Consider the following 18,478-nt stretch of genomic DNA (forward strand, 5'->3'; position numbering starts at 1 on the left):
AGTACTCATCTTGGGAGATCTGGACCGTTCATATCCCTTAATAGGGTTTATATCCCGTATTCTTCCGTCTCTATGACATAATTACGAGACGTATTTACCTATCGATCCTTTCCAAGTCTCAAAAATAACTTTCTTACCCTTACATTTTTCCCGTTATAACGATAACGGCTGTTAGTGTGGGCCCCGACAAGACGCGTTATGTTGCCGGGTCGGTCTAACACAGGGGTCGGATGCCGCTGGTAGATCCGAAACCCATCCAAAAGATCCGAAAGTGTTACGGAGAACACTGGAGGATTCCGTGGTCGCATCCACCCGTCAAAGTCTTCCGTTCTCGGTTTACATTCCTCTCGATTTCTCATCGGTTCCAATCTCTTCCCTCGACTCCCTTCCCAGCTTTTGCCGCTCGAATCAGGTACTGATTCGCTCTGCCTTCTTGCGTTCGATCGATCTTCTTTTTTGCGTTGATTTTATTCGATAAAAGTTTCGTCTTTGCCCCCTTTCCCTTGTTCGAGATCGCTTTTTGTTTGTGTGTTGTTGATTCGAACCTAGAATGATTATTTTGTTTCCTTCTTTTCTTTCGCTGTTTTTATCCGATCTAAGAAGACCTTGTTTTCGACCGGTTACATTCTGATCTCCGACTCGTTGATATTTTGCTAGGGTTTGGTTCGCTTTCCTTTATATGTATAGTTCTTGATCATATCTGCAGCGGTCGCACGCTTGTCCATTGAGAATTGTGCGGCCAATTGGTTTTACATTTGGGGGTTTTGTTAGGGTTTGGTTCGTAATTGTTGGTCGTTTGTTTCCCAAATTCCTCCTGTCATATCTGCCTCTACCGCCATAGGTATTGATTTTTGCGAGAATTTTCTCTTCTCTAGATTGTTCTTGGCATAGTTTGTACAACTACGCTGCCTTAAGGCATCCATGACCTGATGTACCACTAATTGGATTCAGTTTCCTTTCCTTTTCTGTGTTGGCTAAACTGATCCTGGAAATTAAAGGCTAATTTTTGGGGTTTTGTTAGCTAAAGTATCTAACTTATACTGGGTTTGAATCCTTTTTGATCTTTCCTTTTCCTCTCCTTTTGCAAGTTTTGATTTTGCCTCTACACCGATGGCCAGTGGGTTTGGGGAGTCGTCATCCGGTAGAGCCCCGCAAAGCTCTTCTTTTGGCGGAAGCAGTAGCAACAATGATGCTGGTAGCTTTGAATGTAACATCTGCTTTGAGCTGGCCCAGGACCCTGTGGTCACCCTCTGTGGTCACCTGTTCTGCTGGCCCTGCCTTTACAAATGGCTTCATGGCCATGCTCAATCTTCCGAATGCCCTGTCTGCAAGGCCATCATTGAAGAAGAGAAGTTAGTCCCCCTATATGGCCGGGGGAAGAATGCTACGGATCCACGGTCCAAATCCACACCTGGTATGAACATTCCCAACCGCCCAGCTGGGCAGAGGCCAGCGACGGCACCCCCGCCAGACCCAAACAATTTTCACCATGCAAACCCATGGTTCATGGGTGGAGCCCCTGTGGCTGGTACTAGGTTCGGGAACTACACATTTTCTGCTGCTATCGGTGGCTTGTTCCCACTTTTGAGCTTTCAGGTCCATGGATTCCCGGATGCTACTACTTATGGTCATGGTGCCGGCTTCCCCTATGGGTATGGCAATGCATTTCATGGTGGGCATGCTCATGGATTCCCACGGCATGTGCATCAGGGACAGCAGGTCGATATGTATCTGAAGGCACTATTACTTCTCATCGGTGCTCTGGTAATCGCCAGCCTTGTTTGGTTTTAGAAAGTTTGTAATAGTCGTCTTGCTGAATGCTGATATTGTTGAAAACCTGAAAGAATTATATTTCACACAAAAAGGGTGTTTGCATTTGTAGAAATGCAATTCAGAATGTTAGTTGGTGGCTACTTTCGCATTGAATTGTTAATAAAATGTTGCATTGATGCAGTCTGTTGACCGCAATGCAATAATTGGTCATGTACTGATGGATCGACTTCCATGGGATAGCATTCAAAATATGTATCCACTCTAATGGTCAAGTTTAATTTTCTTTCCTGCTCTCATACATTAGATAATTCATGAGGCATAAAGTTTTATGTAGATCTGACTAGTGGCAAGTCATTGGATTTTCTCTATTATATAAGAGTTGTGGATCTGTAGAGATCTGAATGTGAGTTCAGTTTCATACAAAGATGAGCTTTCACTGGTTTGTGGTCAGAGCTCTTGATGTAATCAATGGATTCATAAGAGTTCAAGATTGCATCGATACCATGATCATGCTCGACCTTGAACAAGATTCTGTCAGTCCTTGCAGGAACCCTAATCTGAGAGGAAGACACAAAGAAAACAACCTTGGCATGTTACTACACTGTGTCTTCTGCTCAAAACAAGCACCATAAATCACTCACCTTGCAGCTTGTGTCATAGTTGTTACTATCAACGTTAGATTTGTATGTGGGCTTGTAGCAACTGATCTTTGCCATTGAGCACCTGTGGTATATGTTAAACATGAACCATGAGAATGCTATGATCTCAGCCACCATGTTTCCTGCTGGTATCAAAGCTACAATTTAACCTGCTTTGAGCTGTTGACATGGCTGAAGAAGAAAGAGTTGCAGATCTAAATTACAGTGGTAGGAAGATGAGGGTGTATGCTTACCCTGTGAAGGTTCTTGTGGATAAGGCTTCTTCCAGGCATCGTGTCTTTATCCCCTGTATTCTGTTGTTGAGGTCTCCCAGCCACCCTGTGACATGATATGGCCCTGCATGCTGAAGCTGATCCTTGGAGAGGAGTGAATGGGAGATGTGACTGCACTTCGAGTTCCTCTCCTCTACATTCCTTGCACTCCTTTCACTGCTTCTGTTGCAATCCTTTGGCAAGGTGATCCATGGAAAATGGAACTCACAACAATAAATTTCTCCAAAGATGGCCATCAAAATTTGTCAGAGATTAAACTTTTATCATTACAAGCTTTTCTCTATTGAGTGTCAACTTCTGTTTTCACAATGGCAACTGCAACATCATAACAATTGTTTCTCCAGAAATAGCTAACAAAAGATGAAAATATATAGTTTATACTTCAAATCATTACAAACTTTTGTCTCAGGAATGTCAAGTTCAGTGTACTCCACATATGGAATTCTGAATTCATGTGTTTGTTCTATTAGTAAAGATTTGATTTCAGTTCTCATCCATAAAGAGAGGGAAAGATGATAAGCCAATCAGGATATTGCACCTCCTTTATGCACTTCCAGCCATGCCTTCTAACAGATCAAAACCTGCAAGCTTAAACTCAATCCTGAGATGCTACTAAAGGGCCAATCAGGTCTGCCACAAGATTAGTAGCTCAAAATTTCCAGTCTATAAGCCGCCATCACCATGATGCTAACTTTCAAGAATGAATGCATCTTCAAACCAATGTACACTCCTTTCGCAACTCATCATAAACCACTCAGCTAATACAGGGCAACCTAACTACTCAATTTCTGTCCATTTTTAGATTGTTTCCATGTTGCTCAAAGTAAGGCCTTATGAAAGTTCTCCTCCACCATACCTCAAAGGCTCTCTGCAGATTAGGGCAGTTACTACCAACCTTCAAGAAGCTCTCCAGCCATGACAGCAGAACACTTTGCTGGTCTTCTAAAGGAAGTGTCAAAATAGTTTGGCCTATTCCTTCCTCAACAACCTTGCGGTCGAATTGTCTGCAACCATGTTGTAACCAACTGTAGTCATCAACCAGTGGCTGCAACCATACATGCAATAGCAGCTGCCGAGTTTCCTTCGATGGAAGCATCTCTCCTCTTCCAATACCAACAAAAAGCCTGGCAGTAATGCAGCTAACTCGGTGCCTCGACATGACTGGAAGCTTTGAGTGCAGCTGAGCAAGCTCATTTTGACTAGCCCACATCAAGGCAAATTCATCTGCAGTATGCCTGACAGCCAAAATCTCGACCAACCAAAGAAGATTTTCTGCCTCGAGAGCTATCTTCCTCACTGTAGGATCCTTGCTTTCGATACGAGTAGACTTGGATGCTTGTCTAAAGAGCTCTATCAACGAGGCTAAGCAGCTTTGGCATAAACTATACAAAGTTCCGATGCATATGTCTACGGATCCATCAGTCCAGAAACTGTTTTCCTTGAGAAGTTTGAGCACTAATGATTTCATCTCACGTCGACCTCTCTCCTCGTTGCTTCTGAGGACTAGCTCCATTATATGAGCAAGAGTATCATTTGGAGGTTTCGATGTATCAGAAAATACTCGCTTTAATATAGGACTTATGCTATAATTTTTGCTCTGGAGATGTTGGACAGATGACACCACATTTCCTTCTTCACCAACCCATGGGACTACCTCCAGGTAATCCAAGCATGCCTTAATGCATGCATGGAAGCCAAGCGATTCAGCAACCTGCAAATGTGAATCTTGGTGATGTCCATGGTTGCAACCAGCAAATGAAAACATAAAGGTAAAAAGATTACATATGCACAACAAAGGGGGTGAAAGTAAGAGAGACATAGAGCTTCTAGTTCAATAAATTACTTTTAAGAACAGTTGCACATGTTTATTTGTCTGTCTTTTTTTCTCTTCCTGGAAATTTGCTCACTTTGCTAAGTTGAAAGAAAACAAAATCTACATAACTGATTACATGAGATGCACAATGATTACATGAAATTCTTATTGCCAGCCTAAGTTGATGAAAATACAAGGCCCATTTTATATGCATATTATATGACCATTGCATCCAGTATATTTTGGAAAGTAACATTAGAACTGGTTTACATGCATCCAATCCTAGTAGTTCTCCCAGGACTTGATCTCTCATAATTTCAGCTCCAAAGTACAAAAGGTGATTACACTCATAAACTAAAATGCATTTGCACGTCGCAATATCTCTCAAATGCTTCTAACTTTGGTAATCACATTCACATCATTCAAACAAAAAAATATAACTTTGAAATGGTTCATTTGGTCGTTATAGATTAACAAACATTCCTTGAACAAAGGACCATGATAATAGTAACTTTGAGCACTGTCTTACACATGCAATAAAACTATATATAAATCATTAATTAAATATGCTAATAAAATTCAATCACACAGAGATGTATGGAAAAAATTCGACAGGAAACTTATGTAAGGAATATGTAAATGTAAAGCAGAACTCTGTGATGTCTGAACAAACCTTTAGAATGCGGAGCACACGTGAAACACTTTGCTTGATTACTCTGTGTTTTACTTCACCACAGTACATTAACCCCACAGTTTCAACATAAATTTCCACATCTTCACAGTCAGAAATTTCAAAAAATGGTACCGGAGATTGCCTAGAGAATTTTTCTGCAAAGAAGCTACCGTGTTCTGTGAGAATGGCCTTGTGAACGCTCATCTCGACGGCAATTCCCTCTTTCCCAAACAAAATAATCTTCAAATCACTGGTCTCAGGCTGACCAAAGCCCACAGAAATTTTTTGGTGTTGATTCCCAACATTTAATTTTGAGAGACTCTCAGCTGCCTTTGTTGGACTTTTAGCAGCAGTATCAGAGGTAAGACAACTATTATCCTCGGAACAAACTCTTGAACTTAATGGATCAGAAAGTGTTCCTTTGTCTACTGGGGAACTTATTGGCCTCTGAACAGAAGATGCCTTTGACGGCATTGTAGACAGTATCTTTTTCTTGTTTTGGTGATTTTGATTTTTAATGGTCTTTTGTAGAACTGCAGGAGAGGGGCAACACCAAAACCCTTCAGGAGTTACAGCGATGGGAACATTTCTGGCTTTCATCTGACCTTGCCCAAGCTTTCTGACTCTAAAATCAGTCATATTTCTTTGCCTGTTGCTCGATAACTTCACAATGAGAATTCATTCAAGAGGGCATCATGGAGTCTGAAGACACAAAATCTAAATTATTGTCCATAAGTAACAGTTTCAGTTCCTAAGTTGATGTCAAGATTGCATGTACCTGCACACAATAGAGCTTTTTCAGGACGAGAAGTTCAAACTTTAGATGCAAAGTTACAACTCAGTGGCATTTCAGGAGTGAAAGTTCTACAAGAGCCAGTGGAATTGCAGAGATGGGTGGACACTTCTACTTGCAACAACAGAGAAAAAACATCAATCTATGTCAGAAAAATCAAAGCATCTGTTTTCAGTAAGAAAAAAGAATTTAGTCTAAGCTATTTGCAAAGATGAACTTGAATATGTACGATGAAAGGAAAAGATTAAAACTTGAACCCGATTTCTCTAAGAACGACCTAAAGATCCAATCTTTCCTTCATCTGCTCTTCATTTTCTGTAAGAAAGATTCATACTTGAGAACCTAAAAGGGGTTTCTTCCTCCAGAAAACAAGGAATCATCAACTTGCGAAGCAAAACCTTTCGATCCGAAAACGAAGGACGGTTAGGAAGCAAAAGGAGAATCCATCGCACTAACCATTTCTCGTCTCTTTGCTTCTACCGCCACCCCACCCTTCCTTTTCTCCACATCGCTTGCTCTGTCTCTGGAATCCTAATGATGGGACCGAGCTCCAATGTCAAGCATGGAGGGAACCACAGGTGGGCAAAATTACAGAGAAAAATGATGGGTACCATCACGCCATTCCTCTTGGTTCAGAGAAGCAAAAAAAAAGATATCATTTTTAGTTTTACCCACTTCAAATTCTTCAGGCCACCATCTCCAATCCTTCAAGTCTCCCCACCATTCACCCCTCTGTTTTGGATGGCAAACTATGTGGTTCCCTGGAGACCTAAAATGACAGTAGAAATACCCATACTCGATGTGTGCACTTTTTCAATTTCAGGTCCCAACATGAACATGATAAGGACAACACAGAGAGTATTCAAAAGATATCCAAAAACATCCATGCATGGGTGGTATGTGATTGCATTTGCTCATTTCTTTTCTGGTACTTGGGGATGGAAACAAGAGCAAGCAGTGTGGGCTAAGAGCCGCAGAACTTTGGTGTTTGGCTCCTGGATATTGAATAGTTTGCAAGATTTTGGTTGTTTGTGCACTCCACCGACAAGGAAGAAAGTGGGATATATTCACAAGTAACTCAAATTTTTGATTCCTCAATTATGTTCATCACATAGAGAGAGAGAGAGAGAGAGAGAGAGAGAGAGAGAGAGAGAGAGAGACCTTCCTATGATTCTATGGAGGTGTTCTCACATGATAGTTTGGGTAGCAAGAGAAAATGTGCTCAATGAATTTGATTATGCATTTGGCTCAGCTGGTTCTTAAAACATCAGTTTAATCTGTTGGTAGCAGTCATTCATCTTTTGATCTAAACTAACTTGTTGACAAATTGCATTGACACATTTCAAGTAATGTGATGTTCCCACAGTTACTAGTCTCTGGTTTCACAAGTATCTCATTGAAGATTACTTGTGGTCTAGCAGCTAGCAGCTAGCAGCTGCTACTTGAGACTTTTGATGAAGGTGGCAGAGAAATAAAATGCATGCAGCATAACAGAGTTGAACATAAACTTTGACTAATCTCCTTTAGGTATAAGGATTAGATGAGTCAACCCTACAATCTGACAAGCCAAGCTTTGCTCTGTAAAGTGCAGAATCCAAGTGATTAGTGTCAGGAACCCAAAAAGTAATCATCCATCACAGTGCCTTTCGGTGTGTGCAGAAACAGAAAGCACATGTAAATTACTATATATATATCTCAACAGAATCAAATACGGCAAAGGATGACTTTCCCTTTTGACTTCCCTTTCCAGGAACACTTTGGTACAGAGCTGCAGCAGTTGAGATGATGGCTTCCTGGCCTTCGAGCTATCAAATGATTCTACCCAAGGAAAAGGGAGTAAAAGCTGTAAAGGCAAAAGAGGGAAGAACTTTAGATTTGCACATGGGGCTTAGGCCATAGTGTTTGACTAGGAATCATGGCATGGATTGGGGAGGAGACACCACAATGGAAGTTGGTAGCCAGATGCATGATCATGTCTTCTCAAGAAAAACGAAAAAGATTTGCATATAATTATGGATATGGATCCACATTCGAGCATATAAAATATTCATCTTGTTATTGAGATCTATGCTATAGAATATATAATGACAAGCTATGTTCCAAACCATTGTTGGCAGAAGTCGTGCAGATGGATTTCCAAGTCCTAAACATTGGTGAAAGAGAAACACAGTTCTCCAATCAACCAGAGAAGTTTAGGTGTGTGATCATTAAGCATACCAGCGTCCATGGTGAGTGTCTTGTTTGTGCTGTGCATGCTTGTAGATTGCAGAATGCCTGCAAAGTGCAAAGATGATAAGAACTTTGGATAACAGACATGTTAAGATGCTTGATGAAGAAGAAGAAGAATTCTGATGGACTGAAAAGGAAGTATTTATTTTGTTGTTTTTGTTTTCTCTAAAATAATTTGTATAGAAGCAAACAAAAATGTTTTCCCTAAAAGTATGATAAGGATTTGCAACAGATACATGGGATACAAACCAAAACAATATCAAATCCTTGTCTCTCGAGGACAGAGCCACGTATGGTTTTGAGCCAACTATGGCTATTCTGGATCAATTTGGGACCAGTCTTTGCCTCTTCTTATCCTCCAAAGGCCACCCCATCCTCCATTTCTTCTCAACCATTCATGCGTTCCAATCGCTGTCCTATCGAAGCACCTGCAGCAGAGAGAGAGAGAGAGAAGCAGCTCTCATCCGAGGAAGCAGAGATGGAGAACTCTGAGGGGGCTCAAGCCATTGCATTCAGTGAGGAGCAAGAGGCCCTTGTGGTGAACTCGTGGAATGTGATGAAGCAGCATGCAGCTGACACTGCCCTAAGCTTCTTCCTGAAGTATCTCCTTTGTCTCTTACGCCAACACACTCTCTTGCAGAACCACATGCATTGCGGCTGAAACTTCTGTTCTTGATAGGATCTTCGAGATCGCACCTTCGGCAACTCAGCTGTTCTCGTTTCTGCGCGACGCCGATGTGTCGCTCGATAAGAACCCAAAGCTCAAAGCTCATGCCATGGCAGTCTTCACCATGGTATGCAAGTGTAGCTTGACTTTGCTCTGAGCTTGACAATGTCAAACACTTGTCCAACAAGCTTGGTGTTCCTGACGCTTGGTTGCAGGCATGTGAATCAGCAGCTCAGCTGAGGAAAACAGGCAAAGTTGCAGTGAGGGAGACAACCTTGAAGAAGCTGGGAGCTACTCACATGAACTCCGGCGTCATCGATGAACATTTTGAGGTCATTTACTCTCACAAATCACCTGAAAAAGTAACCAAAAGAAAAAACAACAACTGCTATATCAGTACAACAGTGCTAATTCAAGATCAAGTTTATTTCATTCGACGTCGTCATGTATGAACTTTGATGTAAAAGCTTATACTATTCTTCCAACAGTAGTAGCTTGCTTTGAACACATTTCTTCTCAGTTGGAGTATGGAGAAATCTTCAGAGGATTAGAAGTGATGATTTATATCAAATCATGCAGGTGGTGAAGTTTGCATTGTTGGAGACCATAAAGGATGCAGTCCCAGAGATGTGGTGCCCTGAAATGAAGGATGCTTGGGGACAAGCCTATGATCACCTGGCTGCAGCCATGAAGGAAGAGATGAAGCTACTAAGTGCTTCAGTGTAGATTTGTGTTTCCTCATCTTGATATCAAATGCTGTGTCAATCTGCAATGGTTGGCTGTTTCTTATTTTTTTCCTTCTGCTGGCTTGATTGCATCCTCATATGGAGTATGTTATGGTATCATCTATATGAATAAAATGAGGTATTTTCTCTAGAAAGTTTGGAGTAAGACTACACCATGTTGAATGATATCTTACACTAGAAGTTGAATGATATGAATGACTTTGAAACCATGTTGAATTAAGAAAAAAAATACAAAAGAGGCTTAATCAAGGCTATAATACATAATGAATGGATTCTAATTCAATCCAAAAACAATTTTTACTAATGTCAAATAAATCGAAGATATCACATCGAGTGTTGAAAGAGAGCAAAATATTAAGCAGAAAACAGGTGTGGCTAAGGCTGATGAGGACATGCCCATAATCTTTGGGATCAAACAGCAGCCCAAACTTTCTCATGTATTTCAAATACAGTTTTACTAAGGCTACTTGAAACACAACAATCTTGGGATAAAAGGATAGTTTAGAGAAACAACCGACACAAAAAAACTATTTGTCTATCCACCATAAATGACATTCATTGCACAGTAAAGTATCAGCAAAATTCTCTACTAGTTGAAGTAGTTCCAGCAGCATGGAACAAATGTTACTTGCAAAGCATGGAAACCCCAATATTTGGGTGGTAAAAGCATGTTTCTGTAGTTCATGAAACATCAAGATGTACATTACTCGTTCAAGAGGTGTTCCAACTCGTCGAAGTCATCAACTGCCACTGCATCGTTGCGGCTACTAATGCCAGTCTGCGTACAAAATGTCTCCTTTTGAGCATCCCAGTCTTTCACGATATCATCTACCATGTCTCCCACCAGCTTCTTGTCTTCTGTAATGTGTTTTACATCCTCCATATCCACTGGACCCATAGCTTCTTTTATTGGGGAAAAAAGGGCAAGAGAAGAGATGTCTTTTAGTAAAGGAAAACCACATGAAGAGGAAAAAAAGAAATCTTTGCTAAAATACATTCGTTATCATAATGATAGATGTTTAGCTATATTTTAAAGGTGAAAGATGCTTTTCTGTAGTTAATATGCCAGATAAATTCCAAAGCTTAGTAAGTAATATACTAATAGCATAGGATATTAAGATAAATCATGCTAATCAAAACATGCCGATATGACATGGAAATCATTTCTATATTAGATATTTTCCCAAATTATGCAAAGGAAATCATTCATCATCATGGAAAATCAAAATGTTATCTTCTAGAAGAAATTATGCTGTTTCCTCTTAACTTCAATAAGGAACTGATGACAGATACTTTATACAGCAGAACTTTCAAAGAACAGAAATTAGGATGATCATTCTGCCATTAGAGGGCAGCACCTAACATGAAGTTCTCATTTGATGATTCCTTTAAGAGATCAAAGCAAATTATGACATTAACAGATATCTTTTTTTCACCACTGATTTCCTCATTTTAAGATATTGCATCAGAGCATTCCAACATAATTAATAAAGCTGGCTGAAAATCAACCATAGGTAACTGTATTTGAAGGCCTGAATTTGGCCTATTCAACAGTAATAGAAACAAATGTCTGTCCAGCTAGGCTTATGGTTGAAAAAAAAACCATACTATATATTCAGTTTATAGCTAGAATATAGTTTCTCCAAGGACAATAGTGAGTACTTGGGTTATGCAGCAATCTGCAAATGATGCCTTGATCTTCTTTTTATCTAGCTATTATAATACATTGCAAAAAGTGTTCATTAAAGGGTACCTGATATAGCCAATTCCTTTGCTTCAGCATATTCTTTTGACATTTTCTTGAGTGTGCTTAGTTCCAATTCCATTCCCTGAATACAAGTGATAACAAACAATCAATGAGAACAGCAATGATTATTGCCAGCAGAACTTCGTTAAGATATAATAGATAGATGAACCATTTCAAAACTTTGCAGTAGAAACAAAAGGTCATAGAGTACAAGATCTTATGGGTCTAGCATTATTTAATTCAAATTACAAGTAAATAACAGTATATTTGTTACTACTGCACCAGAGTTCTGGTTGCCTTTGTTCTTAGAAGAGTTATCGTGCTAACGAAGCAAAAGAATTTTACGACAGATGCATAGACGGTTAGATTAAATGGATTAGCAAGTCAAAATCCAAGAACAAAACGCTATTTCATCATGGAAATCAAGAACAAGACAATGTCCTAACAACCATGTACTACACATCAGGTATTAGAATGCTGTTTGATGATTTCTTAGACATCACTTGCCATGCTGTTAAAACATTTCACCAATCCATTAACATGTAAGCTTTAGAGTCTGCACAGGTAACGGCATGCTGTATATGTACTACAGTTATAAAAAAAAGGCCCAGCACATACATTTTAAGTAGGAAATAATCATGTTATCAATTGGTTGTTTATAAATAATGAAAAACAAATTAAAACAATATATGATTCACCTCAATCAGCCACTTAACAGCAAAGGGAGAGTTGGAATTTTTTCAGGAGCCTTTAAGCCCTGTATGCATCAACTAATGCGTTGTAACTTTCTAGAGAACAGTCCAACGAGTGAAAGCATAACAGATTAATGGTGCCATAACACACGATGGAATTTTCAGAGGAAAACCAGGAGAGCATGATCAAGGTAAGACTATGATTCACTATTCTCATGATTCAGAACTGAGTAAAATATTAAAAGGATTTTAGGTCTTGCTTCTTAGAAGGCAATTTACTGAAATCACTTTGCAAAAGTAGGAATGAGCTTCGACCACAAAATAGAGGCATGATCAGCTTGTTCAGGAATCAGTTTCAAGAGTAAGCAACAAGTTAGCAAATCTGATTATTACTCGAAAGCAATCTCCCAACAATATTGACCTCAATGATTAAGTATCAAGGGACATGCTCGTAATGGTCAACGACAGCAGGGCGCAATCATGTGGCAAGACATCAGATTTGAGAAAGAAAGTGAAAAAGAAAAACCTTGTACCTATGTCATAAGTTGACCTAGCATCACACAAAGAATGGTCATCCTTCATTGGATTACTTACTTTTAATTTCTAGATAAATTGTTCAAAACACCCATATGCCACTTGAATTCCCATCTTAAATAGATATATAAATATATAGTTAAAAAACACAGTATATATTCTAGATAGTGTACTAGGGAAAATTACAAAGAAATACTTAGATATATACCTAAAATGCACTTGCATTTCTTAGTTACAAAATGATACTCCTACCTCCACAGAACTTTGACAAAAATTAGCCAAACCATTTATGGACTATGAATTTTAAGAACAAGACATTTTTGCCCTTTCTTACCATTTAAGTGACTAATTAAAAGACAAAATAGCAAAGGAGCCTAAAAGAAAAGAATCTGGTTGCATCCTAATTCTCCTTGTAGAATCCTAAGAGAACTCAATACATCCACTCATTCCATTCATCTGCTTGTATATGCCAGAAGAACTGATCACAAGCCTCAATTTGTCCTCAACAGTTTGCAAACCACCTAAATTTCATTTTTATCAAAAGAGAAAATAGTGGAAGTGATAAAGATGTAAGACTTGCTTTCGGTGAGCGAGAGAGCATGATGGTGTTCACCATGTTTTTCATATTTCCAAATGCAAGGTACAAAAAGGGTGCAGTACTAATGTGATAACCAAGTAACCAACTAGTCTATGTATGCACTATTTATCAACTTAACATCAAGATGTAACGGAAATGACTTACAAGGTCCATATGCAGATAGTCCTCTATCAGAGTATTGCCCAATAATCTGTAATATGGAAAGAGAAAATAGTAAGTAACAAGCAATATATAATATAGCCCATTATATAAGAAAACAGAACAATGATCTTCATCCTCATATGAGTATTATCTACATAGAAATCAGCAGGCAAGAATTGGTGACTGGTATAGCCATGATAATGAGCAAGGAAACACAGACATGCTTAATTCTGTGTATGCATAGAACAAGAAGAATGCACCTAATCAGAGATGCAATACATATATAAACCAGCAGGATTTTGCAGGCACTGCACCCAATGGAGTACAACACAGAATTGGCCTGACAAAAGTACAAGTACAATGCCAGGTTGGTACAGTTCCATACCAAGGGTGTGCTATTAGGCTAGCACAGATTCTGTGCCCACTACAGTGCCAGAAGATTAAACACTACAAAATTGAAAACATTGCAAACACAGAAATAGATACAAAGAGTGTACTACGACCACATATCATAAGCATAGGGGATAAGAAATATTATAGAGTTCAGATAAGTTACTTTTCATATGCTATTTGAATTCGCTTGTTTTCTAGCTTCATTATCTCGTCAACCCTTTGGCTCTCATATCCATCAACTCTATCAACGAAGCCAAATAGAAACATGTTCTTATCTAGCATTTTTTTGACAAGAGCAGGAACAATAGCAATACCAATCTTTTTTGCATCAATAACAAGAACCTTCAGCCTCTTTAACTCACCTGTTGCAGAAGACATAAACAAATGAGTGAAAAAAAGAAATAAAATAATAATGTTTCTTGCTACCCATGAATTATTTCACTCTGCAAACCTAAAAAAGAACCTTTTTCTTCAGCAAAGGCAGTTTATATTTATTATTCAATACACAGACCAATGTTAAAGACAAGTCAAAAGTGTGAGAAAAAGGGGTACAATGCATATTTCACCATCAAACCTGAATGACATATCAATGGTACTCAGTGTCTAGTCATGGCCAGATGCACTTTTTCGTTTCATAGTTCACTTATGAGGACAGAAGAGCAAATATGTAAGGAAAAATGCAGATAAACAAGAAAGAATTTAACAGTGACAAAAATTACCACAGACCTATGTTTCTGATATCTAAGGTAATTAAAATGACTTTAAGAATTAAATATCACCGGCACATACAAAGAGATAAATAAATTTTGAAAGCAGGTTTATATGGTTGAGTCTCATAGAGGCAGTAAAGGCAATAGAAGCCACCCAATCTCGTTGACAGTGCACCTGTAGAAACCATATGGCCTGCATAAAGTAGTCATTCATCACTAATTCTCTCTAATTGTAAAATCAAGCATATAAAAACTAAAAAGGGAATTATGGTGGTTAGACATACTAATAGAATACAAATAAAGAGACTGCATAAATATGGCCTCGTTAGAGATAGGTTTAGCCTCATAAATATAAGAGAATTTCTTAGCCATCCACATCTTCTTCATGTCTGCCAATGTGGTATGGTTACCCTGCCAGTTCAAGGAACAATGATGTAAGTTCTCTATAAACTAAAACATGCACTTTAGCTTCAAGAAGATCAGCAAAAAATCATACAAAATTTGAGAAAAAGAAACTACCTCATTGAACTCATCCACAAGCTCATCAATATCCAACTTGAAAGGTCTGAGGTCCATATCAATATCATCAAGATTCATGCATCCATGTGTCGATGATTATTTGTGCCTGCTGCATATGCAACAACTGCTTGGAGTAACGGCCAGTTAATGCACATAGATTTATAAATTTTGTAATTTAAAACCAATTTTCCATGCATAATTTTCTAAATTTAAAGTTTGAAGTAAGTTGTTGCAGACAAATAAATAAGAATATTGGGATTCGAGACTGATTAATGAGAAAAAGGTGGACTTGAAGAGGGATTAGAGTTAGTACAAAACCCACCTTTGGTCAGATGAAGAATTATGAAGGCACTAGACTTCCATGATAAGGAGTCCAAATGAAATTGTCGGCAAAGCTCATCGGTTTGGGGTTGGAAAAAAGATCAAAATTGGTCAATTTTTATACAATCAAAATCAGGTTTGGCCAAGGTTGACAAGGTAAGGTCAGGCTGAGAAAATTATTCTAGAATCCAAAAAACATTATGAAAACCACAAAGGTAAAAGAATGAAAGATAAAAAATAGAGCATACATATTAACTAAAGAAGGGAGAAATCATTTATGGTGTACTTGTAGCGTCGTTCATTTCAACTCTAAGTAATTGGTACCATCAAACATGGGGCAACATAAAATACCAAGCAACACATTTTAGATAGTAAAATATCATTCACCAGTAGAAAATAAATAAACAAACAACTTCCTTATTGCACATGAGATAGAATCAAATTATATTAACCTTCCAGTGTAAATAGTGAAAAATAATATAAATAATCAAGCAATCAATGGAGCACCTACTGTAGAAAGACTCATTGCCACATACTGTTACATGGTAGATGGACAATATATTATGCTCGTCATCATCCTCAGTATATATTTCAAATTAAATAAGTCGATTAGTTTTATTAATCTACAGAATGTAATTAAATAAATTTAGTATACTATCTTATACACATTAAAATAGAGACACTAACTACCAAAAAATTATTTTCTAAAGAAGAAAATATATTTAATTACATAGACCACATCCCACTGTGCGGTGTAATTGTACATGTGACTAGAAGATCCATAAAAGATTGACACAATTTTTTGGGAAGTGCCAACTGATATAAAATCAACTGCAACGTTCTGAAAAGCAAACCAGATTATGAACCAACAAAAGGAAAAACCAATGATTTAAAGGTTCAAATGGGATGAAACCGTGATGCTGCCATAAAGTGTCATATAACTAAAAACTTAGCAATTAAAAGAATAAACACAGAGATTTTTCAGAGAATGCAAGCTCCAAAAGGCATGGGTATATTTGGAGCGGGGAGACAAAGGTTATATCATCTGCACCACTCCTTGCAATTAATTTGTAAACCATTTGTCTTTAACAGTTCAAGCAAAAATATCTTAGCAATTTAGTTGGACACAATGTGCGAAAACACATCAAACTGTGACATACTTAAGCCAGCTAATCAAAGGTGTGGATCTAGAGCGGTAGAGGCAATTACCTCAGGGCGTCGCTGCACTGCGCAAGGGATCAGAAAAGAAAATGTTTTCCTTAGGTTCGAGTTGCGCACCGGGCCAAGCTCGCCGACGATGTCCAGGATCGCCTCGATCTCGTCGGTTGCCTCACCGCTTATATCAGGCGGAAGAGAGCGAGAAGGGTTAGGGTTTGACACTTGGGACGTCTGATCAGTTTGGTCCGTAGGCAAAAGCCAATTGAAGGCGAACCGATTTGGGAATGATCAACCGGACAAAACACAAACCTATACGGAGTCAATTTAGTCTCCCGTTGGGCCTATTCACTAAGACCACCGCGAGTCTGCCGCCGCGTGGAGCGGTTGCCCGCAGCCTTCACAGCGGGAGGCCAAGTGGTGCTTCCCCTCGTCGGAATCACGGCATCGCAGACAAGGACGACGCAGCAAGTAATCGCGGGAAATGAGGAAAAAGAAGCACCAGTTGTTGCATACAGAACATTAAAAATGCATCTTTATTTTTTTATATGATAAAAAAACAATATCTATCATTGCAAAATATCTCATACTTCCATAAGTTGAATTCCTGTATGAGCCTGCAAAACTATGTATAATAGACAAATAATTGTGGCATTGCCTTCATGGCAAATATCTTTACAATAAAAATATTTTTAATAAAATAACAAATTTAACTGGTGTATAAAGTCCTAACATCAAAAAACACCATTCTTTACCCAAAGCAAGGAAATCAGATATATCTTTAGAATAAAACCATACTCTTATGACAATGAATGAGGGTAAAGAAGCATCTTTTGTTGCAAAAGATGCATTAAACAAAATAGAACAAAGAACACTTTTTTTTTTTCCCTCTTTCAATGATTAAATATCTTTTTCCGCAAATATCAAGTAAAAAGTTATTCCTTTTCCAACAGACACAACCCGATTTCAATTTTGCTGCTTCATTACAATTTGGTAATGTGATCGGCAAAGACGAGAACAATGCATATCAAGATCACAACACGATTCGGCATTCGGAATGAGGAGGAGGATTTAGTTCGATCACCGAATAAATTCTCAGAGAAGCGGAGAGATTCATAATCATGCCGCTATCACATTGAAAAAAAATTCTCTTTTCACCAAGTAAAAGAAGCTAAGGGGGAAATAATGTAGGAAAAAAAAAAAACGGAGAAAGAGACTGAGTTGGGTTTCTCTCAGACAAATGCCTCGATTCGTCCTCATGCTGAGTGGAATGGATAACATCGGACTCGTCATCTATGTTTACATGTCATCACCGAGAAACCCAACAAATCGACATCTCTTACCACTCCACGACAAATCAAGAAACACGTAACAAGATTGCGAGAGAAAGAGAGAGGAAAGATTCGAACTCACGGATGAAAAGCCGGAGATTACGACAAAGGTCGAGTCTTTGCTCGCCGACCGAGAGCGTCACCAATGGAAGATATAAATAGGGTCAGCAGCCGAAGAACCAGGGTTTCGCTTCTCACCGAAATTACCTTTTTATCTTCCATATTTGTTATAATACGGCACATATAAAAACGGCGTGCTATAATATTATATATAATTTAGATATTATATATTACAAAGTATATGTTAATTATTATTAGTTGAATATTTATAAACTGATTCATATAACCTTTTGCTTCAAATGTGAGATCAAACTTTTGCGCTTCAGTTTATAGTGTTCAATAATAATTCAAAATTCAAGGTTTATTATGTTAGTAGAATCATTATGTTTGATCTAAAATTCTTACATAGAACTAAACTATAAGATTGCTGCAATCTTGCAGACAATAAGGTAAAATTCTTATTCTGTAGGAATGAAGGATCAGCTCGATTAGGAGGCTGCGATGAGAGTCGGCGCCACCGCTTCGGGATGCTGCTCCGTCATCAGGGTGTCCATGGAGGAGGAAGGACGAAATCGTCGGAGGGAATGTCGCGGTTTTTACTGTTCGAGGGAGAACCCGAACCGGTTCCTTATTTAAACCCACGCTTTGAGAT

At 38.6% G+C, this 18,478-nt stretch overlaps 4 protein-coding genes and 1 non-coding gene across 19 annotated transcripts; 2 read left to right on the top strand and 3 right to left on the bottom strand.

Annotated features, from left to right (window-relative positions):
- The first annotated feature begins 255 nt into the window (after positions 1 to 255).
- Positions 256 to 1,983, top strand: LOC135611157 (uncharacterized). Its single transcript, XM_065106556.1, has 2 exons — positions 256 to 412; positions 1,089 to 1,983. Exon 2 carries the CDS (start codon positions 1,111 to 1,113, stop codon positions 1,789 to 1,791), a length of 681 nt encoding a protein of 226 aa, XP_064962628.1. The 5' UTR covers positions 256 to 412; positions 1,089 to 1,110; the 3' UTR covers positions 1,792 to 1,983.
- Positions 1,984 to 2,332: 349 nt separating this feature from the next.
- Positions 2,333 to 8,600, bottom strand: LOC135581126 (BTB/POZ domain-containing protein At3g50780-like). 7 transcript variants are annotated; one of them, XM_065106538.1, is made up of 5 exons: positions 8,462 to 8,600; positions 6,659 to 8,257; positions 6,440 to 6,514; positions 5,191 to 5,968; positions 2,333 to 4,415 (listed from the first exon to the last, which is right to left on the bottom strand). In XM_065106538.1, the coding sequence occupies exons 4-5, from the start codon at positions 5,827 to 5,829 to the stop codon at positions 3,486 to 3,488; spliced, it is 1,569 nt and encodes a 522-aa protein (XP_064962610.1). In that variant the 5' UTR covers positions 5,830 to 5,968; positions 6,440 to 6,514; positions 6,659 to 8,257; positions 8,462 to 8,600; the 3' UTR covers positions 2,333 to 3,485. The 7 variants fall into 7 exon arrangements, with proteins under 7 accessions (XP_064962610.1, XP_064962609.1, XP_064962608.1 ...); XM_065106537.1 differs by having other exon boundaries at positions 5,191 to 6,298; XM_065106536.1 differs by adding an exon at positions 6,261 to 6,298 and having other exon boundaries at positions 6,382 to 8,257.
- On the bottom strand, positions 8,338 to 17,870 carry LOC135611156 (uncharacterized). Of its 9 annotated transcripts, none has more exons than XM_065106547.1 (9): positions 16,490 to 16,967; positions 14,960 to 15,083; positions 14,725 to 14,851; positions 14,520 to 14,633; positions 13,894 to 14,092; positions 13,341 to 13,386; positions 11,379 to 11,454; positions 10,333 to 10,528; positions 8,338 to 9,233 (listed from the first exon to the last, which is right to left on the bottom strand). In XM_065106547.1, exons 2-9 carry the CDS (start codon positions 15,035 to 15,037, stop codon positions 9,230 to 9,232), a joined length of 840 nt encoding a protein of 279 aa, XP_064962619.1. In that variant the 5' UTR covers positions 15,038 to 15,083; positions 16,490 to 16,967; the 3' UTR covers positions 8,338 to 9,229. The 9 variants fall into 9 exon arrangements, with proteins under 9 accessions (XP_064962619.1, XP_064962625.1, XP_064962623.1 ...); XM_065106553.1 differs by lacking the exon at positions 8,338 to 9,233 and having other exon boundaries at positions 10,197 to 10,528; positions 14,960 to 15,065; positions 16,490 to 16,616; positions 16,748 to 16,966; XM_065106551.1 differs by lacking the exon at positions 8,338 to 9,233 and having other exon boundaries at positions 10,197 to 10,528; positions 14,960 to 15,068; positions 16,490 to 16,616; positions 16,748 to 16,966.
- LOC103982517 (non-symbiotic hemoglobin 1) lies at positions 8,505 to 9,759 on the top strand. Its single transcript, XM_009399462.3, has 4 exons — positions 8,505 to 8,812; positions 8,892 to 9,006; positions 9,095 to 9,211; positions 9,459 to 9,759. The coding sequence occupies exons 1-4, from the start codon at positions 8,505 to 8,507 to the stop codon at positions 9,603 to 9,605; spliced, it is 687 nt and encodes a 228-aa protein (XP_009397737.2). The 3' UTR covers positions 9,606 to 9,759.
- Positions 17,663 to 17,753, bottom strand: LOC135611443 (small nucleolar RNA SNOR75). Its single transcript, XR_010486581.1, has one exon. It is a non-coding gene; the product is annotated as a small nucleolar RNA SNOR75 (small nucleolar RNA).
- Positions 17,871 to 18,478: the final 608 nt, after the last annotated feature.

The sequence above is a fragment of the Musa acuminata genome, chromosome BXJ2-4 (genome assembly GCF_036884655.1).
Source record: "Musa acuminata AAA Group cultivar baxijiao chromosome BXJ2-4, Cavendish_Baxijiao_AAA, whole genome shotgun sequence".
NCBI lineage: Eukaryota > Viridiplantae > Streptophyta > Magnoliopsida > Zingiberales > Musaceae > Musa > Musa acuminata.